Source organism: Rhamphochromis longiceps, linkage group LG16, assembly GCF_057381845.1.
Source record: "Rhamphochromis longiceps isolate RC_006_pf linkage group LG16, R_longiceps_female_GT1.1, whole genome shotgun sequence".
In the NCBI taxonomy this organism is placed as follows: domain Eukaryota; kingdom Metazoa; phylum Chordata; class Actinopteri; order Cichliformes; family Cichlidae; genus Rhamphochromis; species Rhamphochromis longiceps.
In genome coordinates, this window is record NC_140572.1 from 4,591,877 (window position 1) to 4,619,840 (window position 27,964).

Below are 27,964 nucleotides of genomic sequence, written 5' to 3' on the forward strand. Positions count from 1 at the left end.
TAAAGGGGAGAGTCATGAGCTCCATCACCCTCACCTGTGCAGTCCAATGTCCCGCCACCAGCCTCCACTGCAGCAGGCCAGAGACCACACCCCTGCCACAATAAGTAAAAGTATATCCTTGCTGTACCCTTAATGCTAAATGTGCTAAATTAACCGCTGCCTTTGCCCCTTTGGGATTATTCTTATGTCACTGGGATGTTGACCTTTGACCTTCACATTAGAGAGATGGGCAGACATAATTAGTGTATGAATTTTAAAGTAACAGGTAATAAAGAGAGTGTAGCAAATGTAGTCAGGTTTATTACTCTGTATCACACATGAGTGCCCGAGGGAGGCGGGGCTGACTGGGGAGACACAGGAAACAGAGAGACAGGGCTGACTCGACATGAAACGATGAAACGTGGGACACGGGAACAGAAACTAAACACAGGCTGAAATGAACACTGAGGGAGGGAGAACTAAGATTACTGAGAGCCTGATAAATAAGAAGAACAAAAAGCAAGAAAAACAAGAGTCAAAGAAAACCAAAAACACAAAGCATTGGGCCAGGACCCACTGCTGTGACATTTATATGTGATAAAAACATTAAAAACTGCTCAGATGTTGAAATCTTTCTACGTATACTTTAGGTTCAGCTCTCCAGCCTGGCATTTGGTTAAGCATGATTCAAACATTTGATTTTGTTTAACTGGTTTTAATTATAGTTACATTTTGTGAACATTTGTTGCAGCATTTAAAAATACATCATTTATTTTCAAACTTTTATTTGATTTAGAGCATCATGTTTGACCAACGTAAATGTTTTAATTTCATATAAAATAACTGAAACAGTGAACTAAATATCTGAAATCTTTCCTTCCTTAAAAGTTATAATCCTACTTAAGTTATAGTGCAAATGCTTAAGCAACAAATATACTTGATGCTAATTAATTAATATTTCCCTTTGATGTTGCAACTATGTGGTCACTTCTGTCTTTAAACAAAATAATATTTTCCAGTTACAGAAATCATAAAGTCCAAACTAAAGTGCTACTGTTGCTATATGCACTTTATATAAATCATCATCATCATCAGTAATGCTTTTTTAAGACGAGCAAAACTTTATTTCACTTTGGGTTAGCTGGGATAAGTGATGGATGGAGGGAATTTTACTTCAGCCACAGAAATCCTAAACAGGAAGGAGGAGCAGAGTTACAGTGGATCACTATCCAGCAGGGAAACAAGGTTTATTTCAATTTCTTGGCCATGAGTGAGATTTACTGAGTGGGCAAATTAGGGAGACGACACCATCAGATCCCGAGCCCTCCATGTGTTAATCAAGAGACGGCTGCTGTGCTACATCCATAAATAATGAATAAATTAGGAGCTAAAGCTGAAAGGACAGTTTATTTGTACCATCTTCACGTGAACACATTCAAGAACATCACAGATGAAGAAACATTAAAAACTTCCACACTACATAAAGCAAGAAAAATAGTTTTTCTTTCAGGTGGTTTCAGAAAAACAGAAACATCAAACATCTCCAAGACTCTCTTTGAAAGAACTAAAAACCTTTGTTCTCATGGTCCAATCATGAGTGAACTCCCCAATGAAGCCTTGTGTGCTAAAACATGCCAGAGTTTTAAAGGTTAAACATGAGTTTCCAAAACGTTTTGCTGGAGAACAATGAACTATTTGACTGAGTTTCAATCATTTACAGACGAGCAAAACCAGGACAGAGAAAAAAGGACAAAACTGACTCAGTAAAACAACAGAAAAGAAGATCCCATGTAGATCTGTATTATGTAGAAGTTCAGCCCAGCAACCAGTTCAGTTCAACACAAGTTTAAATGATTCTATCTGAACTCTGTGGAGCCTGATCTCAAGCTTTTTGAGTCCGACACAGAAACCAGAGGATCTTTCTGTGTCTTCAGATTCACTGTGATCCAGTGATGGGAGTGATTTCAGCCCTGAGTGATCGCGCTGATGTTTGCACAGAGCAGACAATGAGGTGAATGTTTGGGCACATTGGTAACAGTGAAACAGTTTATTAGTAACGTGGGATCGTTTGTGTTCAGAGTATGATCTGAGATTCCTGAAGCTCTTGTCACACTGGTCACAGCTGTAGTTTCCTTCCATGTGTGCACGTTCATGAATGTTACGATTACCTGACTGTGAGAAGCTTCTCTCACAGTGTCTGCACTTGTGTGGTTTCTCTCCTGTGTGGACTCGTTTGTGTGATTTAAGGTCCCTTACAGTGGTGAAGGATGACCCACACTGATCACAGAGGTGCTTTTTAACCCCACTGTGAATCAGTTCATGTCGTTTTAAATCACTTGGTGTGGTGAAGCTTCTCCCACATTCTTTGCAGTATTTCAGTTTGTCTCCAGTGTGTCTACGTTGATGTACTTTTAGGGTATTTTGCCGACTGAAAGTTTTTCCACAGAGGTCACAATGAAAGTCTTTCCCACCACCACAGTGATGACAGGGTTGAGAACTGGATCCATCTGTGTCGCTCTGCTTCTAAACAAAGACACAAAGACAGTGTAAGTCAGTCCTTCAACATTTGTATCCTGAACGTCGCCTGAAATAAAGAGCATCTCTGCAGACGTCCAACTACATTTGACTGTTTCAGTTAACACACTCAGTTTACTGGGCTGCAATAACTACAATACTACCACCATAATACTACAGTAATACTAAAATCATAACTGAAAGGAAAATCTGAATAATCACTCAGAGCTGCTTTTCCATGCAGTAGAATTGCTAACATGCTAACACAGTTTAATGAGCAGAGTTGTTCCAAACAGTCAGGCTAAAATGACAAGATAACAATATAAATACATACCTCACAGTAGCTGCACTTGTAGAGTCTCTTTCTGGTGTGGATCTGTTGGTGTTGTCTCAGGTGATGTGGAGCTTTAAAAGTCTTCTCACACAGGTCACATTGATAAGGTCTCTCCTCAGTGTGGGTAAACATGTGTCGTTGTAAGTGTGCGTCTGTTGTAAAGTATTTGCCACACTGTTCACAGCAGTACACATCATGTCTGGTGTGAATGCGTAGGTGTTCATTTCGGTGCCCTCTCCGGCTGAAAGTTTTTCCACAGATGTCACAGCTGTATGCCTTAATTCCAGAGTGGGTAACTAGATGCCTCTGTAAGCTGCTACTGCGAGTAAAAGCTCTGCCACACTGATCACAGCTGTACGCTTTAACTCCACTGTGGATGAGTTGGTGTTTTTTTAGAGAATCCTTCCAGGAAAAAGACTTTCCACACAAGTCACAGCTGAACGGTCTCTCTCCAGTGTGGATGACCTGATGCTGTTTTAGTGAAGCCCTCTCAGTAAAACCCTTCCCACACTCGTCACAGCTGTATGCCTTAATTCCAGAGTGGGTAACTAGATGACTCTGTAAGCTGCTACTGTGAGTAAAAGCTCTTCCACACTGATCACAGCTGTACGCTTTAACTCCACTGTGGACGAGTTGGTGTTGTTTTAGGTAACCCTTCAAGGAAAAAGACTTTCCACACTCGTCACAGCTGTATGCCTTAATTCCAGAGTGGGTAACTAGATGACTCTGTAAGTGGCTACTGTGAGTAAAAGCTCTGCCACACTGATCACAGCTGTACGCTTTAACTCCACTGTGGATGAGTTGGTGTGTTTTTAGGTGACCCTTCAAGGAAAAAGACTTTCCACACAAGTCACAGCTGAACGGTCTCTCTCCAGTGTGGATGACCTGATGCCGTTTTAGATTAGCCCTCACAGTAAAACCCTTCCCACACTCGTCACAGGTGTGTTTTTTCTCTCCCTTTCTTCTGTGAGGTTTGTCGGCCTCCTGAGAGCGCTGACTTCTGGCTCCATGTTGGTCCTGCAGTGACACAGATACAAACAGAGGCAGTGAGTGAAATGCAGTCGTGGAACAAACTCAACCTTCAAACTCCATTAACACTAGTTTTAAACCTGAAGGTGGAGCGTGGCACCAAACACCTTAAAGGTCTCTTATCCCCACCTGCTGGTAGTTCTAACACATTACATCCAACCTGCTGTTAAAGATAATTCATGACTGTTCAAACACTAAAATCATGCACACACACACACACACACACACACACACACACACACACACACTATTTTATAATTTAGATTATTTTGTTGTTTCCTATTACATATTTCTATAATTTGTATAGATTTATACAGAATTATTCAGTGATAATAAATCCTATGTTTGTTTATTCTAAAGGAACCCCGTTAGCTTCCACAACAGATGTTGCTCGTCTTCCGTCAAATACTCACATAAAATATTACACAATAAAGTGGATTCAAGATATCCACATAATTTCACTCTTACATCCACAGTGAGGTTTCACAATTGTTCAAATATAAGCAATCAATAATAATAATAATAATATCAATAACATTGAGGCACATTACACAAATTTCAAAAACAAATCATGTCTTACAATATTTACAACAACTAAAAGCTCTGTAAATCGGCTTTTAAGTGTTCATTGAAGTTTTGAATAATTCTCTAATTTTTAAAGGCAACTTATTCCACTTAAAAGTTGCTCTAAATGTAACAGTTTTACAAAACGTTACTTTTAACTCGAGCATTTACTAAATTGCAGCTTGTTGAAAACTGTGTAATATGATGATGTATTTCATCTGGATACTGCAGCTGAGCAGAATAAATGTGGTGTGTTTAACAGAATTGCTTTCTTTAGAACTACAAGTAAGCCATAGAATAATTTAGCCTGTACAGGAAGCCAAGAAAGGTTATTATGCATTTGATCAATATTAGTATAGTATGAACATCTTCACACTAATCTGGACGCCTTATTCTGGACTAACTGAAGTCTGTTAAGATCTGTCTCATTAGCTGCTGACCAAATGATTGAACAATACTCCAGATGAGACATTACTAGTGCATTAATGACATCTTTCATAACGAAGAAGTGATACACAAAGAGCATTTCATAGCCATAGCTATGCCTTGTCGGCAGAGTTATGTGACATTAGTGATGTTTGTACTTTCAGCGTTAACTTGGTTTTAAAGCCTTTAAAATATACGCCGTTCAATAGTCGACCTTAATCTGACAGAGAATGTGATGATTTTGTGGATAATTAAAGTCAGTCATATATCCACAAACACAACAAGCTGAAAGTCAGTGATGCTGCTCGGTTTGCAGTCCTGAACATCACGGCACAAGCAGGATTCACTGCACTGTTAATGTTAGCTGTGTTATATTGCTGCCTCTGTTCGGTGGTGTCGAGCCAAACGCACTTTAACGTGTGTTTGAACGAGCTGACGGTTCACTCGTTAAGCTGAAAGAAAGATGCTTCAATCACAGCAGTCACACATGTGTCCACTGCACCATCTGGAACTCTTCTTGTTTACACTCGTAATAACACAAACACTAAATCCTGCTGTTGTGTAGCAGTGTGTACACCTGAGACTGTCACCTGTCTGTCTGTCCTGCACTCTCTCTCTGTTTCTTTCTCTCTGATTGTGGAATAAAAGTATGAACATGTGTTTATAAGTTACACTTGTGTTTGAATCCTGCAGCTTATCACACATTTGATTTCCATGTGTGACGACTGCAAGTGTCCAGAGTGAGGACAGACTGAGGGAGCCACTGCTGCACATCATCTGTGAGGCTTTGCAGCCCTGATGATCCACCAGGACAAACTCAGCAGTGTGTGAGGAAGAGGAGGAGGAAGAGCCAGCAGCAGCTGACAGATGGAGAGAATAGACAGACTGTTCCCTGTTTGTGAAGGACGGCTAGGAAAGTTTAACATAACTGTCTGTGCTGAATCAGTCTTATTAGGTAATGTTCACATAATGTGATCCTCCCAGTGTTTTCAGTGTGGGAGAAAGTACTCAGGGCCTTCAGGTTACACACTATGAAAGGCAGCAACAAGTTTAATGTTCAGAAACCTAAAGTCTGTATCAGCAGCAGAATGGAGCTAAAAATAAATGTTGGTTTCAGTTCTATGAAGCTTTGAGTATTTTGGATCAGTAGCTGCTGTGTTTGTTGCATCATATTGCTGTAACTGTTTATATGCTTTATATATTCTGAGCTAAGTTGATCTATAGTGTGTGGAGCAGGGAAATTATTTTACTGCTATTGTTAAATAATCATCATTATTACCATTGCATTAATAATATAATCTGCAGTATGATCATTGCTTTGACAATGTAACAGATAGCTTTAAGATGGCCTTAAGATGTTTATGATGATGTTAATTTTGTATTTCAGATGCAGTTATAACTATTGTGTACACAATGCATATCTGTGCTTATTTGAGTTGATGTTCAGGTTCTTTAAAGGTCTTAAGCTTCACTGACGTGACTGTTCAGGTGATACATGCTGAGGGAAAACTAGAACATAGAAGGAATTGCAATACATGCTTACAAAACACTTATATATCAGGTCATTTCATATTAAGGTTTTAAGTAGAGGTTCTTGGTTAAAACATTTATTTAGTAGAAGACATACATATAGTCTCAGTGAGCCTCTGGTCTGGTGAAAGGTCAGAAGTGCAACAGGTGAATTGAGAAAGAGCATTTGAGGACGAGACACAGACAGTTAGTAGGTGAAGAGGTGACACAAAGAGCATGTGAGGTCAACACACACACACACATGAGTTAGATTTATTTAGAGGAGAGATTAGTCATGTCTCGGCAAGAAAGAGGAACAATTCACTTTAAGACAAGAACGGAAAGTACCATCCATGAAAATAGAAGATGATCTTCTGGGTTAAAAGTCATTGTGGTGTTGATCTGATCTATGTATAAAAATGTATCTGTGACGCATGAAGGGGCGTCAGTAAATCAAACCCTGATGCTATAAAATATCTGTTCATGCTTTGATTAAGTTGAAGACTAATTGCTGTCTGCGTACAGAGTTGTCTTCCCACACGTGTGTATTCATTAAAAATCATTGTTTGACCAAGAGCTTCTGGACCATGGGTGGTTTGTACTCTCCTTCCTCAATTTTGAACCTTAACAAGTGTTACATCATATTCTATAAGGATGTTATGTGTTTGTAGACTTTCTGCCCAGTTTGACCCATTTAGCAGAAGTCAGCCTGTTTAAGGATCTGATATCTATTCTGTGTGACTTACAGCAGTTATGACATGGTCTGATTTTCTCACCCAATAAAGGAATATTTCATATATCAGTCTGCTCTTCATTCTATCAGACACAGTTATCACAGCTCCTACATTTGCTTTTTACACATATATGTAAGCATTGAGCCACATTTAGTACCAACATATTAAATGAACAATATTTGTCTCTTATATATGACACATCTATATACACACTGTCACAGATACTTGTCTGTGAGTGAAGTGATTAATATAATAACTATAATATCTCTTTATCTCAGTCGGTGATCCCCACATGCTTCAAAGAGTCCATCATTGTTCCTGTCCCGAAGAAACCCCACCCTGCTTCTCTCAATGACTATCGCCCTGTAGCCCTCACCTCAGTAGTGATGAAGTGCTTTGAACGCCTGGTCAGAGACTTCATCATTTCTTCACTACCAGACACACTGGACCCACTACAGTTCGCTTACCGTCCAAATCGTTCCACAGACGATGCCATCTCTCATCTCCTCCACACATCACTCACTCACTTGGACACTAGAAGGGGGAATTATGTTAAAATGCTCTTCATAGACTACAGCTCTGCATTTAACACCATAATTCCCTCCACACTCACCACCAAGCTGGAGCATCTGGGACTCAGCTCATCTATGTGTCAGTGGATCTCCAACTTCCTAACTGGCAGACCACAGGCAGTAAGGATGGGCGGACATGTCTCAGCCTCCACCACTCTCAGCACTGGAGCCCCCCAGGGGTGTGTTCTGAGCCCCCTGCTGTACTCTTTGTACACATATGACTGCGTGGCCACTACCAGCTCCACCACCATCATCAAGTTTGCTGACGACACCGTCGTGGTGGGCCTGATCTCTGATAACAACGAGACCTGAAGGAGATTAGGAATCTGGAGAACTGGTGCCAGAGGAACAACCTCCTTCTAAACGTCAGTAAGACAAAGGAGCTGATAGTGGACTTCAGCACTAAGCAGGAGAGGAACTACCAGACCCCCGTCATCAACGAGTGCCCAGTGGAGAGAGTGGACAGCTTCAAATACCTCGGAGTTCACATCACGCAGGACCTGTCATGGTCCTGTCACATCAACACCGTGGTGAAAAAGGCCCGTCAGCGTCTCTACCACCTCAGACGCTTGAGAGACTTCCAACTGCCCTCCAAGGTGCTCAGGAACTTTTACTCGTGCACCATAGAGAGCATCCTGACGGGAAACATCTTAACCTGGTTCGGGAACAGCACCATGCAGGACAGACGAGCTCTACAGAGGGTTGTGCGGTCAGCTGAGCGCACCATCCGCTCTGAGCTCCCTGACCTGCACTCAATCTACAGCAGGCGGTGCTGGACCAAGGCCAGGAAGATGGTGAAGGACTTCAGCCATCCCAACAACAGACTGTTCTCTCTGCTGAGGTCAGGAAAGCGATTCCGCTCCCTGAAGACCAACACAGAGAGACTGAGGAGGAGCTTCTTCCCGCAGGCGATACGGTCTCTCAATCACACCACCACACAGTACTGACCCACACATATAGTTCTTACACACACACTGGACTTTGTTTTCACTTCATCACTTAAATCACTGCTGCTGTTATTGTGTATATATTTATTTATACTTCTTGTGTATTTTGTTCATACATTCTTATATAGTTCTATATTGTGTATTTTGTTGTACAGTTATTTTATTTTCAATTTAATTTATATATTTTATCTTATTCTTTCCCAGTGTGTTGTACAGTTATTTCATTTTTAACCTTAATTTATATTTTATTCCTTCCTAGTTAAATTTACCCTTTTTAATTTTTCATATTTATTTCCTATCTTATTCATAGCCTTTTCCTTTTTTGTTTTCTTTAGGTCACGAGCAGTTGTCCAAGCATTTCACTACATATCATACTGTGTATGACTGTGTATGTGACAAATAAAATTTGAATTTGAATTTATCTATTCTGTGTGACTTAAAGCAGTTATGACATGGTCTGATTTTCTCACCCAATAAAGGAATATTTCATATATCAGTCTACTCTTCATTCTATCAGACACAGTTATCACAGCTCCTACATTTGCTTTTTACACATATATGTAAGCATTGAGCCAAATTTAGTACCAACATATTAAATGAACAATATTTGTCTCTTATATATGACACATCTATATACACACTGTCACAGATACTTGTCTGTGAGTGAAGTGATTAATATAATAACTATAATATTGGCCATATTATATTTACATTACCACAGTGAGATGACTTTAGTCTCATGAACAACATCAGCTAATTGTTATTTACAGCTAATCTTAAACGACTGTTCAGCACAGAAATGAAGCCCAACAATCATGTTTCACAGTCCTGTGGTCTCAGCCTCAGATACTCATCAAATCACACAGAGCTCATGTAGAAACAAATGAACTAAATATGTTCTCCTTCATTTCTGTCAAACAAAGCTGTATGAAACGTTTCCAGCTGTTAGTATCATGGTTGCTAGGCAACCTGGGCAGCGCGACGGAGGCTAGACGTCCCATTTCACGAGCCTACGAGCCTCGCACTTCGGCCTTAGCGGTCTTTGAGTACGCGGCCCTTGAGGACTTTAAAGCTGCAGAACCTGAATCGGGATACAGCCATGATGATCTCCAGCCTCGTGCTCGCCAACATTCTCACCTGAGTTAAGAAGACGATCACTGAAATGGTCTCAGCAGGTCCTTTGATGACAGCAATGAAATGCAGTGGTAAGGCTTTTTGGGGATTAAGTTCGTTTTCATGGCAAAGAAGGACGATGCAGTTCATCTGATCACTCCTCATAACATTCTGGAGTGCAGGCAAAATGCTATTATAAACACTTAAGCAGCAACTTCTCCAGGTTCCAATATTTATGCAATTCTCAAACCTTTTGGCCACGACTGTATAACCTCTTCTGAAGTTTAGTGGATATTATACATGGTTATGCTCAGGATGTGTCGGCCAGTTTCCACTGGAAACGCCTTTTGGTTAAACTGTCAGCGAGGAATTTGCATTTGCACTGTTACATTTTTATATAACTTTAATGCACATAAACAACAGCTGCTTGTTTCAGTGAAAATACATTGATGGGTTTTTAATAAAGTTGTGCAGCTGTAAAGTATTTTGTCTGGTGTCAATTCTATCGTCAGCTACATCGTTATGGCAAATGTTCAAATGTATATGGTGATAAATATCTTTGGTCATATGGTCCTGCTCTGTCGGTCACCTTCTGTGTTGAGCTCATTGTTTCCTCTGTAGTGGCTGAGCTGAGTCCAAGTAGCTGAAAATGTTCCTCTGCTGCTCCGTCAGACTCTCCTCCTCCTGCTGATCAGCTGGGACACAAAACAGATCTTTGTTAGGCTCCACACTGCACTGAAGAGTCAAAGTGTCTCATATGTTCATCTGACAAGTAAAAGAACACATTTTTGTTTCCCGAGGTGGGCAACTTGTTGGAAACAAACACAAAAGCTTTGAGCACTGATACCTGCCATTGCTGGCATTGAAAGATGCAACGCCAGCAATGTGGATTGTCAAGACTCAAACCAATCATCAAGCAAAGACAACAGGGATCATTTGTTTCTGTTTATTTAGCATTCACAGCATTTGTAGTTGCCTTCTGTGCAGGGGAAGTCCACGCACACTGTGTGGTACCGCCATCCGCAGAAGGTGCATTCAACCTCTGTAAGAGAAACAAGATTGTCTGAGACTGAAATGATATTCACTAAAGAAGTGGTGATTTGTAAAACTTCACATTTTGATCCGGGACGTACTCTGCATGAAAACAAGCGCTCACTCTTCCTGCTCAACAAATGACAAGGGCGGAGCCTTATACCACGTGATACAGAAGCTGTGCCGTGTGATGCTAAAATTAGCAGGGAAAAAACAACGGAGAGCACGTCAGGGACTGTGCAAAACGAGGGATTTAGGAAAAGGAAGAGAGAGAGCAAGCAAGAGAGAGAAATAAAAGAGCAGGAGAGAGAGATGGAAGAGCAAGAGAGAGAGATGGAAGAGCAAGAGAGAGAGATGGAAGAGCAAGAGAGTGAGAGCCAGGGCATCGATTACTTTGCTCGCCCTGAACCTGCCATATTACAGGCCTTCTTAGATTACCACCCACAGCAGAACAGTAGCAGTGCAGTTGTGATGAGGGTGTTCAGTTGTAAAGATGGCACCAACAGGAAGTGGCTTACTTATTGCAAAGAACACCATTTATTGTTCTGCTTTGTGTGTCTGGCATTTGCAAGGCTGACTGACACCAGCACATTTATAACAGGCATGAGTGACTGGCGACATATACGTCTGCGCACAGAGGAGCATGAAAAGAGCAATACACACCAGACCTGTGCTGAAGCTTTTTTCTTAAGGTGCTCAAAAGGCAACATCAGGAGCTTGTTTGCTGGCAGTCAGTTGTCAGCTCACAGAGCACAAGTGAAAAAGAGACAGCAAGTTTTAGAGCGTATAGTGGATGTGATCAAAGTACTTGGGAAGAGGGGACTCAGCTATAGGCATGTGGAGAATGAGGCTGCATACACCTTAGGTGATAACACCATCGATCATGGTAACTTTCTGGAACTAATTGTGTTATTAGGCAAGTATGATATGTGCCTTGGAGAACATTTGAATGACTGCATTGAAAAAAAGCAAGAAGTTGCATCAGACCAGTGGATCAAGAGGTAGAGGATCTCTCATCACCCTACTCTCCAAAACAACTGTCAACTCAGTGATTGATGCACTTGGCCATCTCCTTCAAGAGAGCATCGCCAGTGATGTCCAGAAAGCTGGGATGTTTTCTGTTCAGCTAGACACAACCCAAGACATCACAGGTTATGCTCAGTGTTCAGTAATCATCAGGTATGTTACTGAGTCTGTGCAGGAGAGGCTTGTCTCCATAGTGAGGTGCGAAGCATCCATGGGGCAGTACTTTGTAAACTTGCTTTCCGGAGTTTTAGAGCATCTGAATCTAGACAAGGCCATGTGCATTGGGAATGCAACAGATGGTGCTTCAAATATGCAGGGCCAGTACAAAGGCTTTTCAGCACTCATGACTGCCCAGTCTCCAACTCATGTGCATGTGTGGTGCTATGCACACATACTTAATCTTGTGATTGCTGACACAACACAAAGTGTCATTGAAAGTGGATCACTCTTTAATTTACTTAATGACATAGCTGTGTTCATCAAGGAGTCCTATCACAGGGTTAATCTGTGGGAGAAACAAACCGAAAACACAAGACACAGACGCCTCAGTCCAATAGGTGAGACACGGTGGTGGGCCAAGCATGATGCCCTCCAGAAAATCTTTGGACATTTTGGAAAACCAGATGATGGCCTCTTCGTTGATGTAGTGCTGACGATGGAAGCCATTGAAAAGAGGGAGAAAGAAAAGCCAGCTGTTTGTGCCAAAGCACGAGGCTTTAAAGAGTGTCTCTTGAAGCATGAAACTGTGTTAACAGCACAGATATTTCTTAGAGTGTTTGAGCAAACAACTCCTGGGTGTGTGTTAACACACACGAAACTCTGGCTGATTGGGTCCCACACCCAATTTCACACCTTGGCTCAGGTGATTAGAGGATCATCAGGGGGTCCTTTTGTCCCTCTGTGGGGGTCACGGGGTCACTCCCACTAGGTTTATATCTGGGACTCTCCACCATTTGACCTTAGAACTGAAGAAGCTTCTCGGATGAGAGGTGAAACGTCTTCAAGCAACTTAAAGAAGTCCAGACGCTTTTCTTTGCAAGCTCCTTTGACTACGATGACCTGGATGACTGAGAACCTTCACAGACATATGATAACTGGAGTGTGCAGCGTTTCCATGAGCAGTTTTCCTGCATCTTGACTCATGTGTGTGGAGTGTTCATAGCATCAGCATCATGTTTTTGTTTATTTGTTTTGTTGGGTTGAAAATAATTAAATAAACGTGTGATCATGCCTATGGATCACCATGGCACATATCACCAGCCATATGATTTATTTATGCAGATGACAAAGTGAGTGTGAATGTGTCTGACATCACAGTGTTTTTGTGCACTGTGCAAAAGTAATTGCCTCTGATTGTGAGTGAGAGCAGTGATTTTGCGGATCACAAGCTATTGTAAAGGAAAAAAAAGAGTGAAAAAGAGACAAATTACATTGTAGACGAAGAAAAATAATCATAGGAAAAAGGTTTTGTGTTGATCAGCCGAAAAACAACTACAATGTCATTTTCTGCTTTTAAGAAAGGATTGTTCACACAAACACAGAGAGAGAGAGAGATGTGTTGATTAAGCAGTGATGATGATAATGAACATGTCTTAGTTTGTCACTTTCAGGTGAAAAGCAGACCTGAATCAATTTTCCACATGCAGCGGTCGGAAGAAAGTTATAGTTTAACATCATTGGAAACGTTCAGGCCAAGTTTCTGGCTGACTTATTTACAGCACCATGTGTTTCTCAACCTCACAAGCAAGCTCACACCTCCCTGAAGACAAGGAATGCAGCTCCAAAGCAATAACATGGCAGATAAAGAGACAGCAGCAAAGTCCTGAACAAAAAGTCCCAGTGAGCAGCAGCAATGTGGACAAACAGCACCAGAGAAGAAGAGCAAACCCATCATCCTGACTGATCGGATGAATGGCACTGTGTTTCCAACAAGCTGCAACTTCACTATGCATGTGAAGAAAACTTTTGAGGAGAACTGAGGAGACTGTTGGAGTTTGACATTTGCCACCTGTGGAGTAAAATGGCAAGAAGAGACAGTGGAACACAGGACAAAGCTGAAGGAGAACTGCCAGCTGTGGACTGTTGAAAGTGGGAGAGGACAAGAGAGTGAGAGGACAACAGAGTGAGAGTAAGTGGAAACACAGAGTGCTGTTATTAAATGTGGGAAATCAAAATTTGGGTTAGCAAACCTGGGGAAAAGAAAACTGACTGTTTAAGTTGGAAAATTGAGACGGAGTCTGAAACAAATAGAAACATACAAAATCACACAAACAAGCAGAACATGCATTAACCCTACTAACAATTCCAAACACAAAATGACTCATGAAGACTCATAGCACATTAGTTAAGAAATGATTAAATAATAGCAGAGAAGTGTGTAGGAAAGGCAGGTTTAAGAACATGCTCTGCTGGATATACAGCTCCACAGACATGCATTAGACCTGCCTAATAACACAAACACCCATGCAATGAAAATTAGGTTGTTATCTTTCATCAGTGTTAAAATAGTGTCAATTTAGCAGACACTTGTTATCAAATACTGAATTTATCCTAAAGAAAAAAAAATTGACTCTCTAGGTTGCAGGACAACAATTTAACCTTTGTGGGGGAAAAAAGATCCTGGTTTGACTAACCAGTGATCAGACAATAAATTTAGTGTTAAAATGGTAAATTGGGAGAAGCTTCCTGCTTGATTAATGCAGCATAAGTAATTTACTGTATGAGGGAAATTCTATTTTTGTGATACTATTTTGAACATGCTTTCCTGTTGTCCTGTCAACTTAGTGGGTTAATAGCTGATATGCAAATTAGTTGATCGGTTCTTAGATTAATGAAAGGTGACTGAATTCTAGCACGAGTGAATGAGATGTGTTGGAGTTGTTGTGTTGAGTGGAGACTCTAAAACACTGAGTTTCCTGCTTTGATGTGCGAGTGAATTCTGTATCTAGATATACAACTCTGAATACGTCAGAACAAACTTTTTTTATGAAGTGCATGACAGCATGTCACATGTTTTATGATGAAGGGAAAAGGAAAATTGAATAAAATAGATCTGTGGCCTAAATGAGTGAAGAGCACAGACCTGGTGATTAAACTCATAGCTAATAAGACACATTAGGCTTATGTGTGTGTTGTGCAGCTGATGGTTGGCTTGGAGTGAATCTAGCTGATGATTTTTCTTCTGTTGTGAAGTCGAGCCTGCCGATTAGTATGATGGTATGATGAACCATGCTAATGGTATGATTTACCCTCCTGAGATGAGGAGTTTGTGTCATGACTTAACAAGGCCTTTTTATTTTGATACTTTCACAGTGCACTGAAAGTTTTGTTTGATAATCTCTGTTATTTTTCATTTTATCTTTTGAACAGGCACTGATTTTGTTTGTCTATTTCTTTTCTTTAAGCAGATCTGCACGTCAGAAATTAAAAGTGCTATACGACCTGTCGAGAAAGCCTTACAAGTGAGTTTTCTCCACATTAAAATGGGCTCAGGAGAAAGCCACTTATTTGGGACAATTATTAAATGAATGTCCCAGCCTAAACCGGATTCAGCAAGGTAATCCGATCTAGAAGTTCTTTTTCTTTTTGAAATGACGTCATTTTGCTGGAAGTGGAAACTAAATGCGACGACAGGTTCCACTATCAGCAAAGAATGAATGAATGAATGGAAATAAAGAACAAACTGACTGACTGGTAAAAGCTGACAGGACATGACCACGACTCAAGGTTAACCTCCACCTAGACAGGACAAAAGGGTGGATGAATTTATGTGTTTTTTGTTACAGGAGCAGAAAGATGACAGCAACATTCGCGGTTGCATGACGATTTAATCTTTTAAATGCCATCTTTTCTGTCTGTGAATTTACTATGTGTGTGTCATCCACTAACTTGTGTTGCTCACAGACATTACTGTGAGAAAGTGTACACACCTGCGCAGCGCTAACATTTACATTTCTTTTTACAGCAGATGATTAATCATGTGTTTGATCATGTGATTTATAAGAGGATTAGTTAATGTTTTCCTACTACAGGATTTCTGGGTTTATATGTGACTGTCATTCTTTCCACAGCTAGGGTTGGCTACCTTTATGGTGTTTTTATGGCACCTCTGGAACCTGTTGACCTGTGTCTGACCTCCGTCTGACCACAGTCAATGTGTATTGCTAATGTTTGTTTCTTTGAGAATGCTGTGGAGGATTCGGCAGAAGCGGACAAGTGACATGAGTAAAACAAATAAGAGGTTACGGTGTTTCTGGGAAAGTTGAATATGGGCTCTTAGCTGGCCACTTTGAGCCCATAGGGATATATGAGTGGAGTGAATTTGCTTAAGAGAAGTCACCGATTACATTAATGTTAACTGAGCACATGGGATGATCCATGTCTGAGGCAAATTAGGGAAATAATTGTAGTTTCCCGATTTGAGAAAACCTGCACATGACACTTGTCTTGCTGATGCTGAATGCTTATTACTCTTCTGATATATTGTTTATAAGAGTGAAGTTGATTTTATTGTATGCAGGCTCCTGGTGGAGCCAGTTTTTAAGACAGGGATCCTGGTTTGGTGAGTTGACGCATGGTTGTCCATGCGTCAAGAGGTGGGGTCCAGAATTAACATTAAACAATGTTTACTATTATTGTTGCAGTGATTTGTGTGATTAGCTGTTTATTTACAAGTATTAAATCTATGCAAGTGGTGCACCCATGTTCAGATGAGGCTTTGATGGCCTATTAGTGAAGTTCACTGAACTAAAGAATGTGGTTTGATGATTGTTGACATGCTCTCCAAATAGAAGTCTTTCTGAAATACAGGTGCAGCACTGAGAAGCGAGAAACATTCCAGGCATAGCCCAGGCAGTGGTTGAGGTCAAAGGTCAAGCTGGTTGGGGCCCATCATGAGATCAGACCTTGGAGCCACAGCAAGGACCATGAAACTGCCTGCAAAATAGCGGAGAGACCCTCCTGGATTTATCAGAGCCACTGCAAAGAGGTCGAGGTCCCAGGAAACCCCAGCACCCTCAAGACAGCACAATAGAGAAATCTCACACTTGGTTGTTTCGGTGGTGAGGGGGGAGTGCTGATTGAGCCCCCGTAGGGTAAGCTCGCACTTCAACCTCCAGCCTCTGATCAACTCTAGGGCAACCAAGTGCGAGGCGTGACGGCTGAATCAGCTGAACCAGGAGGAAGGCAGAGAAGCTGAGTGTTTTGAGACAGATCCAGCAGGCCCAAAATCAGGACTATCCATGACGAGAAGGAGTGCCTGAGAGGATCGTCCACAGGATGGGAGCTGAGGCCAGGAGAGAGACTTCAGGAGGATCAGAGATCATCTTCAGCAGCGTTGGGACAGGAAAACTCGAGGGATGACGGGAGCGTGCCAGGCTCCATCGACAGCGCAGAAGGAGTTCGAGGATGACATCATGATTCTGTGAAAAGCACAGGAACCAGAAGCTATGGTGGTGATGACAGCAGTTTCCTATGAACATCACCTAATGCTGTGCCACTGTACTGTGAATACGATGACACTCTGAAGGCTGCTGGGATCACAACAGCAGTAAGATAATGGACACCTGCACCCTTTCCACAGAGGTGTTTCTCTGCAGAGCGTGGACAATGAAGGAGTCATAAATATCCCTCTCACAGGACGAAGGCTTGAATGAGGTGATGGGGGTTGGTAGAGGCCATAAAACTAGAGTGCTGAGAGGTCTGCAGCTTTGGAAATAGCTGAGACCCATGTTGACAAACAACAAAACTAACTAGTATGTTTGAATGTTTATTCTACATACATTCGGACTCTGGTCCTATGGACAGTGATGGAAACAACTGGAAGAGACATTCATGACGCCCTGCAGAACTCAAACCACCCTGCAGAGAGACATGTGATTTGCACACCTGGAGAAAACACCACCAAGCTGAGATGGTTTTGAAAATGTTACTTTCTTATTTTCACTATTAAATTAACAATTTCTTTGTTTGTTTGTAGGATGCAGTTTTCCATGAGATGAGCTCAATGAGGAATGGGATAACCGCTAATACATTTGTTAAACTGTGTACTTTTTCAGTAATTTAGGGTGATTTGACATATGCTGAATATAACAATGTTTGCATTGAACCTGTCAGACATGAGGTATTCGTAACTGGGGACTTTTCAAGCATAAACGTCAATAAGGGGGGAATGTTAGATTTTGTATTGTTGATTGTCATTTATGCTTAGAAACATTTACTCATATATGCTTAGAAGTATATAATCATTGGTAGATTGAAAGGATGTCTCATCCTAAAAGAGGTCTGTATTAACTCTGTGTAGAGAGGGGTGCATACATTCCTCTACTCAGTATCCTTGGTATAAATCACATACTCCCTAGGAGAGTTTATCTTTGATTTATGGTATAGCAAGCACACGTATATCTGTTTAAGTATAAGAGCCTTTTGTTAGATGGACCCAGACGTCCTGGCACCAGCTAACACCAGAGTCTTCACAGGGTCACATCTTGACCCCACACAGATCTCTCTCACACTCACACACACACACACACACACACACACACACACACACACGGTACTCTTTGTTTGTATGTAGACGTCATATGTTAATGAACCTATGCATATTCATGTAACCTCAATAAAAGAACAGTGGTACGGGAGAACGGACGAGAGGAACTGGGGTCAAGCGAAGGGACGGCGCTCTGTCCGGTTTTCTCCCGTGCACGAGAAACATGAAGAAGCTTGCCTACTTGTGTCTTGCTTTGCAGTGTAATTATATTGTCTCCAACGTTCCAGCGGATGGGTTCAAGCTACAAACCTATCATAGGTAACGAGGTAAGTTCCATGTCTGAGTCAGAGTCGTCTGGGCAGTGTGCCATTGCGATTTTAAAAAAATTAAGCCGCTCCAGGGCACAGCGCAGTTATTGATATAGCAGTAAAAGAGTCAGTTAGGTCAGACTAGAAAGACAAAACTGCAAAAATGCGTTCAAGATTAAATTGAGAAAAACCACATATAAAATTTCGCCCAACAACTGAAATTAGACTGGAGTGATCAGAACCATGTTATTACAATAGCATGTCTGCAACACTAGAGCTCAATGCAAGATTAGTTTTAAGTCGTTTCGTTATACTGAGCCGAAGACCAGCACCAACGGTTGTAGTCGGCCAAGCTATCACGTACATGTGCTACAGTCAGTCTCAGCAGAGGGAAAGGGGAATGAAAAGCCAGCAGAAATGTTCATGTCCAGGCTCTCCACAGAAGAATTAATCCTTAGAAGACGAAACCAACAACAAATAACAAATCCACGGAGTCCATTCGCGTCGCGGAGTCAGCTTCTCTCTCTTTCTTTCTCCCAAGCGGAGCAGCGGCACACCACGGTATCCAGAAATTAGTCGGGTCCCACCTGAGCTGAGGCTGCAGCCATGGCTGGAGAAAACGTCCGAGCGTCCGCAAAACTGGGGGGATTTCCGAGACAGTTCACGTGCTAGAAGAGAAGAATCCTCGGCGGGATGCAAAAATCGTCTGAAGTCCAAGGGGAAAATTCGGGCGCCAGTTGTAACGTACAGTGGAGATGAAGCCAGCCGCAGAGGTGTGCAGGTGGATAGCGAATGAGCAACAGCTTCTGACTTTCCAAAAAGTACTCATTTATTTACAATATCAAAAATAAAAGTGCTACCTCTACCACACATTACTAAAGAGCACACTAGTCCGCGTACACACGGGAGCATCCATTACAGGAGGAGTTCGAAGAAGAACAAAAAGGGGGTGACACCAGTCGTGAGACAGGAGGCGCCGCCATGTGGTGATACACTGCATTACAATAGCAACTGTTACAATATAAATATTGTTCTGAGAGGCTTTTTGTTGGTTGAGTCTGAAATTGATTGTATTTATAATTTATATCCTTATAAAAAGGCAGAAATATGGTGTTTTATTAATAAACTTACATTTATGGCAGTGGCGTGTCTAGAAAATTTTTGTTGGGGGGGCCAGGTAGGGGCACAGATTTGGAGAAGGGTGGCAGATAATGTTTAAAAAAAAATTCTACCAACCATTAACCATAATTCAATAATCCTGTAAACCTAATAACCGAATGCGCTTTTAACTCTTATTAGGATGAGATTTTAACCACTCCGGTGCAAAGTTTTTAGCTAACCTGCAGGGCTGGACCGGTACAGAAAATCGGGCATTTTGACTACAGACCGGCCCACCAGGTATTAAAGCCATAAAGCCTTTGAATGAAAACAAACCCTGTTGTGACAGTGATGTACAGTTTTGTTGGTATATGTATGATTTCTATACATTTTACGTCAGATAAAAACTTTGGTTGTAAGATTTAGATAATTATTTAATAAAAGCTGTATTTTAAATGAGAATAAGAAAGAAAAGTATTTCTTTGTGCCCCCTTTCCCTGTTAATGCCCTACCTGGCCCCCTGGCAAAAATTTGCTAGATCCACCCCTGCACAGTTACCAGCTGTCAGCTACATAGAAAAGGATCCTGGTGTTGTTTGTCTCTCAGAAACAGTTCATAACTTCCCTTCAACTCATTCATGTCACCTAAAAGGTAAACCTGTTTCTCCATCACCTGTTCAGCTCTGATGGTTCAGTAAGGACATCTCCTGGTTTCATCTGCATGTTTCCTTCTCACCACATATACAAACCGACATCACCCAGCAAAGTGGGCGATAAATAAATGAGAGAGAAAAGCCGATCAGCTGATCATTGATCAGTTTCATGATTGAAGTAGCAACAGGAGAGAGAGGGTGAGAGAATGAGAGAAGAAGAGGCAGCTGTGCAGCGTAACGACAGAATAACTCCAGCTTTGTGTCTTTTTCCATTCTAGCTAAAGTCCGGGACAAACTGCGCCTCTTCTCAGCTCAATACGAAACGTGTAATATTTTCTCTGAATGAGGGACCATTCCATTTTTTTAAGGAGCCGTTGGCATGAATAAAATAAAGTTCACTATCAGTAACATCATAGCACCCACCCAGCTGTATAAAAACTCCATCAAGCTGGCTAGAACGCAGTACGAGTTATTGCAACTGAGGGTAAAAAGTCAGCACAACGAAAATAAACTCCACCTAAACTTAGTTTATATCTGACCCAGATAGACTGCAGGTCATAACTTCTTACCTGAAGTTCAGTTCACCTGACACTCGGACTGGTGGCCGCCTCGGGGCTCTCCTCCTGCCTCCCCTTCCCTCATCCACCTGCTGGCCTCTGTGGAAGCCCTGCCATAGCCACCACCAAACAACTGACTTATTTTTACACATCGACCTGCATCTTATAACTCATAACTCTTATGTTAGCTGCCCTCAGTAGCATACTGTCTGAAATATTCGACGGCTGCAAAAATTCTTTAAGTGTTATTTTTTCCTTGGGATTCTAATTTCACCGAAGTTTACTAAACTCAACAAACTTATTACTTACCGGGACATTTATTCTGTCCTCATTTTCTTTCACCGAAAAATTGTTCCCTGCAGTGTTGTCCTTCGTGCTTGGCTCGCCTACCTTTGCTAACATGATGCGCATAGCGCAGAAGCCGATGCTGCATTCACTTACACTCGGATATCTGAGCTTCACCGTGAAAACATAATCGTACATTTGATTGAATTTTATTGTTTTACCTTTGGGGTGGCACCTGGGGTGGCCAGTCTGGTTGGGGGGGTGGCCTGTGCCCCCCCAGGCCACCCCGCTGGACACGCCATTGATTTATGGATATAAAATAGCTAAAAGTATTAACATGCCTCAGAGAAATCACTAATAACACTAAGGGCTGGACGGATTTGATTTGCATTCTTCAAGAAGAGTGTGGTGTCATCAGCTAGCTGGCTGATGATGAGCTCCTTATCAGCTGTGCTGATTCCTTGTATAACAGGTCAAATCTCGGGGTGGAGTCTTAATCATTTTATTGAGCTATTGCCATTCGTGTACAAGGTTTTGATAGCTTTACAGAAAAATGCCAAATTTTTCCAAAGAGTGTAAAATAAATTGATGTTCAATTGTATCAAAAGCCTTTTAAAAATCCAGGAAGAGAATGAAGCTATAGTCAGATACCAAATCAGAGTAATCAAGTAGATCTAAAACCAGTCTCATGTTCTTAGAAAGGTGTCTGTTTCTCATAAAGCCTGATTGTGTCTCATCCATAATTGTGTCCAAGAACTCTTTCATTCTGTTAGCAAGTACTAAAGCCATAATCTCATAGTCATCATTGAGCAGACAGATGGGTCTCCAATTATCAATAAGAAGTAAGTCTTTGTTTGGCTTTGGAATAAGTGTTATGAGACCCTGAGTAAGAGTAGGAGGGAGGATGTTATTCTCTACACTTCCTATGAAAAGCTGCAGTAAGAACGGAGCCAGGAGATTAGAAAATGATTCATAAAACTCTGCAGTTAAACCATCTGTGCCGGGAGATTTGTTGGCCTTAAGTGCAGAAATAGGATTACAAACGTCCTCCACAGTCAGAGGGCTGTCACAGTGACTTCTATCTTCCACAACAATAGTTTTTAGGTTTTTAATATTATTGAGAAACAGCGTTGAGACATATATATTCTACTTTTCTAAATGATTGACTATTTCAATGGAGAACCTAAATGACACGGACCCGTGTTTGTTATTACATATCTCTATTTTGAATGTGACAAGTCTATCATTGCCTGTTATTCATAGGTATTAACAGAGTTTTTGGCCTTTTTTTCCTCTATAACAGTTAATTGACTCTTTACAGTGGCCTGCTATGGTTAATAATAACATGTTCAGTCATGAGTGAAATCAAAGCTTTTCTTCACTTTAGCATTTAACATTCCCAACAATACAATGTGATACCTTAATTAAAACACAGCTAATAAAACACAATTTTCTTAATGCAAACATCAGTGACTCAACATTAGCAACCAAAGGGTTCAGTCTGCAGCTCACACTCATGTGAAGCTACAGCCTCCCCCTTTAGTCTCTGTCATCCTTCTGCTCCTGCACAAACAAAGCAAGACAAAACCTCCACCCTTCTTCTACAGGCTGGGTGAATTGTTGTGGACATTCACTAATCCTAAAGTCGGCACCGTTTTTGTCTCAGTATCAAGTCAGTTAAACTTTTAGTCGTCAGTCCATCACAGTCCAGTCACATGCATACATCCACACACATTCATACCAGATATTGCTGATAATGGAGTCTCACGCGCAGCCTATTCGAGCCTCCATCACCAGAATCGATAAAGAATCGAATCGTTAAACAGAATCGAAAATGGAATCGGAATCGTTAAAATCTTATCAATACCCATCCCTACTCCTGGAACATTTTAATCCTTCAATTGAAATTGAATGGGTCTACAACAACTACCATCCTCCTATCTCTATCCTGGTTGCAGCAGGGCTGGGAAATAACCCTGAAGTGATAGGTTACCAGGCAGGGTACACCCTGGACAGCTCACCAGTCTATCAGATAGAAACACACAGCCGTTTACATTCATGGATAATTTAGCCCAGGACCTTCTTACTGTGGAGCAACAGCACTAACCAGCATGCCAACAATGGAGGAAATACAGGAAAGCTATGATTTCCTGTATTTGAGGCAGAATTATTTTGTTCTTGCCCTTGACAGGTTAATCCACAATAAATAGCAACAGCATGCATGTGGTGTGTGTGTCGTTGTCTGCCTCTTATAACTCCAGTGATTTTCCTGTAGTTTGAAATCTTATGCGGTGTTGACACAATAATTTGTTGTAAACCAGGAAATCCCCAACTGTGGTAGAAAGCACAGCTTAGCCTTAGCAAATGTTCAAAGAAAAGTCGTCACTTCCTGATTTCTGCTTCACTGATAAATATTGTCACACTGGGGTTTTTGCAAATGATATCAGTGAGCACTGTGTGGCAGCTGGAGTCAGACAACTGAAGCTCCCACAATCAAGACCACAAACAGCTTTCAAAGGAGATTTGAAGCTTTTCTGGCAGCAAGCTTCATGATTTATGGGACTGGAACTGGAACAGAAACTACCTGATCACCAATGGTGAGCTGGCATGGAATTATTTTTATGACATTTTATCAAAGTTATAAATAAGCATGCCCATTAACACATAGTGAGTGAGCATGTTGTCTTCCCACGCAGTGAACAGCGGATGCTAATGTTTTTGTCACTTTTTACAGAGTCAAACTCAAAGTAAGGTCAGTGCTTCCACGCTTTAAACGCTGCACGCTCACACTCTCTCCACACTCGATAGATTATCCATTGTTCATCTGCACACAGCTGCGGTTTTAGTAACGCAGTAACGCAGCGTGCTTACGGGAAAGTAACAGTAATCTAATTACCTTTTTTGCAATAGTAATCCCTCACTTTACTCGTTTCTTGAAAAAAGTAATCGGATTACTGCCCATCTCTGGTCGGAGCTGTGCACTTGTGGGTTCCACCTTGTGTACACGTTTATCTTTGCTGTGTGTACTTGTACCTCTGAGTGGAAGCTGAACTCTTGAGTTCGAGTATCGAAGCATCAGCTGTGACGTTAAAGTCCAAACAGCTCGTTCATTTGACGTGCAAATGAACGAAGGTAACGCCGTTTTCATGTGGATGTGTCACTGAGACACTTTCCACATCCACAGCTCACAAAATGGGAAAACTATAGAAGTATAACAATGAAGAAGTTACTATGTTACGGGTCCCAAGGATGAAGACCTCGATGACAAATATGTTACCTGTAAAAGCAGGTGAAGAGCAGAGTAAGGAAGACACGATGCGTCTCTGCTTTCCTCCAGAACGTGTCTGAGTCTGATTTATTTCACACAAATAAATGCTATAAAACACTAAACATGAGCTTTCAATATACTGTTCAGCTGCTTCCTCATTCACATCAATTACATTTACTTATTTCACAACATCAGTGAAATATACTCTTTTTAACTGGTTCAGTTTCTCAAGTTCACACTTCTTTCCATAACAGCTACATCCTTTTATCATATCAATAAACACATCACATTGTCTTCTGCAGTGTCTTACTGGCTAAACAGTTCTATTCAATAACAGCATTGGTAAATACATTACATTTGTTCCCTCCAGTAATTTACTGGCAAAATCACTATTTAGTGCATCATGAAACACAGCTTGTTGAATCAACCCATGAATGCCTCTGTTAGCTACACAGAGTTGCTCAGAGTGCTTGTGTTACACTAGCTAATCTACTCAGTCACTTTAACAGAACTATTAACATTCACATCTCACAGAACTGATTTGATTGGAGCATTACAACACGTTTGCACAGAGCATAGGAGCGCACTGACTCTGCTTCACGAGCGCTCCACCTAACGAGCGGGCTCGCGGTGCGGTCGCGCGGGACACTCCTCTGGTTTTCTCCCGTGTTTACATATAAATAACTTTGGCGGACCGCCTTAACTCTCCCATTCACATTAACGTGGGTAACCATGGTGACAATAAACAACATTTTCGGTGCGAGCACCGTGTACCGACCTGTAAAAGCAGGTGAAGAGCAGAGTAAGGAAGACACGATGCGTCTCTGCTTTCCTCCAGAACGTGTCTGAGGAAGCAGCGGAAGGTGGGCTCCACTTACTGCTCCCCGAAACCCCGGAGCAAGCACCAAAGTTCCGCCCTCACTGCTTTCTAACATAAAATGAATCCCTGTTACATGGATTTTCTATCCTCTTAAAGAAACTGAAAATAAATACATATAGCAATGAAAAATGTCCCGTTACATGAGTGTTTTACACAAAATAATATTCATGTGGTCATTCCCTCACAGGGGTGCCACAACTACACTGCTGTTTTGACAGAGACACAGTGTGTTTATCTAACTTGGCTGAAGCCAAAGTTCTCCAGACAAATTCAGTCTGTTTCTGCCAAGTGTGAACTCACTGGATGAGCGCCAGATACACAGAATCAAAAAGGGATAAATTACTTTTCTTATGTCATGTTCCCGTCACAAACTGGCTCAAGGAGAGGGGAAGCAGGAGTCCACAGATGAAATGTTCCTATAAATAAAGTGGAATTTATTCAAACTTTACCAAAACTTCAACACATCAAATACAAGCAGTTCAGCAGGGAGTGGATGTGTGTTGCATGTGCCAGGTGGATGCAGAGAGAGGCCAGGGCCACGTTCAAACCTGAACACGCTGCACAGTGTTTTGTTCCATTTGTTAGGGATGAATGAAATGCTTCCTTGAAAGGATGTGTGCAGTCACCAGTGGGCGTGGAAGCATGTGCGCCCTCATTTGGTGGGTGTGCAAGAAAAGTCATCCTGTCACACAGCAATGCCTACATAAATCACACCACTCTGCTTAAAATAATAATGTTTAGTGAAGCAGGTGAAGCAAAGGGCTGCTTTTAATAGGCTGGGAGACCCAGGTGTGCTGCTTTAGCTGCTGAGCCTCTTATGACAGAACAGCGGAGAGTGGTAAGAAGGGAGGAGGGGGTCTGGCTGTGTTTGTGAACGATAGATGGTGTAACTCTGGGCATTTCTCTATCAAAGAGACGCTATGCTGTAAGGACATTGAGCTGCTAGCGGTTAGCGTGAGACCGTACTATCTACCACGAGAGTTTACACACGTGATTATGATAGCTGTGTATGTCCCGCCCTCTGCTAACGCTGCAGCAGCCTGTGAGGTCCTGCACACTGTAACCAGCAGACTCCAAACACAGCACCCTCAGGCCCTTTTCCTGATCTCTGGGGACTTTAAAGATGATGTGACCATTTAATTATGGTTACATAATTAATTATGTAATTAATTATGCAAAATGCAAAACGCTCAGCTGTGTCTCCAATCAAAGCTCTGTAACTTCAGAGGTGATGTTCATATGTTGACTAATGGTTTTCTTTCATTTTTGATGTACTGCAGAATATTTGTATAAAATCCAGGCCAGGAAAATCTCCTTCATGTGTTTCTGTGTTTTGTCTTCAGCTACGTTGACACAAAGGCCTCTGCTGTGACGCTCACACCTTTGATAAAGTCTGGAGAGTGTCAGCTTCCTGTTTATAGATACAAAAATATGTAATGTTGTGAACTCTGGCCGCAGCGGCGCAAGAAAAAGGAGAATTACGGGAAGCACTCACAACAGGTAAAATCAAAATAACAAAGTAAAGTAGGATAAAATAAAAAACAACAAAAGAACAACACAATATACTTCCCCGTACTGTTACTGCTAACCTCTGTTAACCTAGTAACTCTTACCTTCTAACTGACAGCTGGTCAATAAACGAGCTCCATAAACGCTCCATATTCACCTTTACATGGAATATAAAGGGAAAAGAAGAAACACAGTGCTGTGTCAGCGTTAGACATATAGATATATCCTTGCTTTTAATACATTTGAAGGTGGGTGGGAGAGGTGCTTCTCCGCGTAGTCTACGGTCTCTTTGGGATCGGTAAAGCTTTTCCTCACATCACCATGGGTCACTAACAGCTTTGCAGGGTATAGCAGTCTGTACCTGACGCCGGTCATCCCACGTAGTCTTCCTCTCATATTTGCAAATGCGGCTCTGCGTTTCCAACAGAGGGAGGGAAATCTGGGAGGATGTTTATTTTAAAAACCCTTATACATCAGGTTCTTGTTCTCTGCAGCTTTCAGCAGAATTTCCTCACCAATGTGGTAGTAGTGCAATCTCAAGATGATGGGCCGAGGAAGATGACTTTGTTTGGGACGCTGGCGATTCACTCTATGTGCTCGATCGATGAGTGGCTTCTCCTCGAGAGATAGCGCCTCCGCCAACAGGTGTGAACCAACTCAGTCATCTTGGGTCCCTCTGTGCCTTCTGGTATTCCTGCAGTTCTTAAATGATTCCTCCTGGAGTGCCTCAAGAGCTCCACATCTCTCATCTAACTTCTTTACCTCCGCAGACAAACGCTCCACAGTGGCCTGGAGAGTGGCGATGGTGTCAGAGTGGTTCGAGGCACAGTCCTGCAGTTCAGTCAAAGTGTTATCATGCCTGGCCACGTCGCTTTTTATGTCCGAAATTGAGGGCTGGATGCTCTGGTTCAAGGATGATATCTCGCCTCCTATGGTGGTAGAAATCTCTAATATGCAAGTGTCCAGTGCTAGTTAGTTAGTTCTAGTTCTAGTGGTTAGTGGGGCTTTATTTGATGATTCTAGTGTGTGTTACATTGTTGTCATATTGTTGAGTCGCAGAGCTGTACAGTGTTACAGTTTCTGTAGAGTCTGGTATAAGGAACTCAGATCCCTCTGTGAATAATGTTCACTGAAACTGATC

General features: G+C 41.7%; 3 protein-coding genes and 2 long non-coding RNA genes across 5 annotated transcripts in view; 2 read left to right on the top strand and 3 right to left on the bottom strand.

The window, feature by feature from the left end:
* The window catches only part of LOC146650428 (uncharacterized), a 387,448-nt gene that overhangs the window by 203,324 nt on the left and 156,160 nt on the right, over positions 1 to 27,964 (bottom strand). The window lies entirely within an intron of this gene.
* Positions 1 to 27,964, top strand: part of LOC146650432 (protein NLRC3-like) — a 241,341-nt gene that overhangs the window by 69,557 nt on the left and 143,820 nt on the right. The window lies entirely within an intron of this gene.
* LOC146650434 (uncharacterized) overlaps positions 1 to 27,964 on the top strand; it is a 95,112-nt gene that overhangs the window by 20,382 nt on the left and 46,766 nt on the right. The gene's annotated exons all lie outside the window — the stretch shown is intronic.
* On the bottom strand, positions 73 to 27,198 carry LOC146650435 (uncharacterized). The gene is made up of 6 exons (XM_085383543.1): positions 27,064 to 27,198; positions 26,928 to 26,980; positions 25,213 to 25,311; positions 24,444 to 24,516; positions 2,828 to 3,844; positions 73 to 2,502 (listed from the first exon to the last, which is right to left on the bottom strand). The coding sequence occupies exons 1-6, from the start codon at positions 27,196 to 27,198 to the stop codon at positions 1,810 to 1,812; spliced, it is 2,070 nt and encodes a 689-aa protein (XP_085239669.1). The 3' UTR covers positions 73 to 1,809.
* On the bottom strand, positions 8,642 to 11,503 carry LOC146650436 (uncharacterized). Its single transcript, XR_014908011.1, has 3 exons — positions 10,855 to 11,503; positions 10,698 to 10,763; positions 8,642 to 10,416 (listed from the first exon to the last, which is right to left on the bottom strand). It is a non-coding gene; the product is annotated as an uncharacterized LOC146650436 (long non-coding RNA).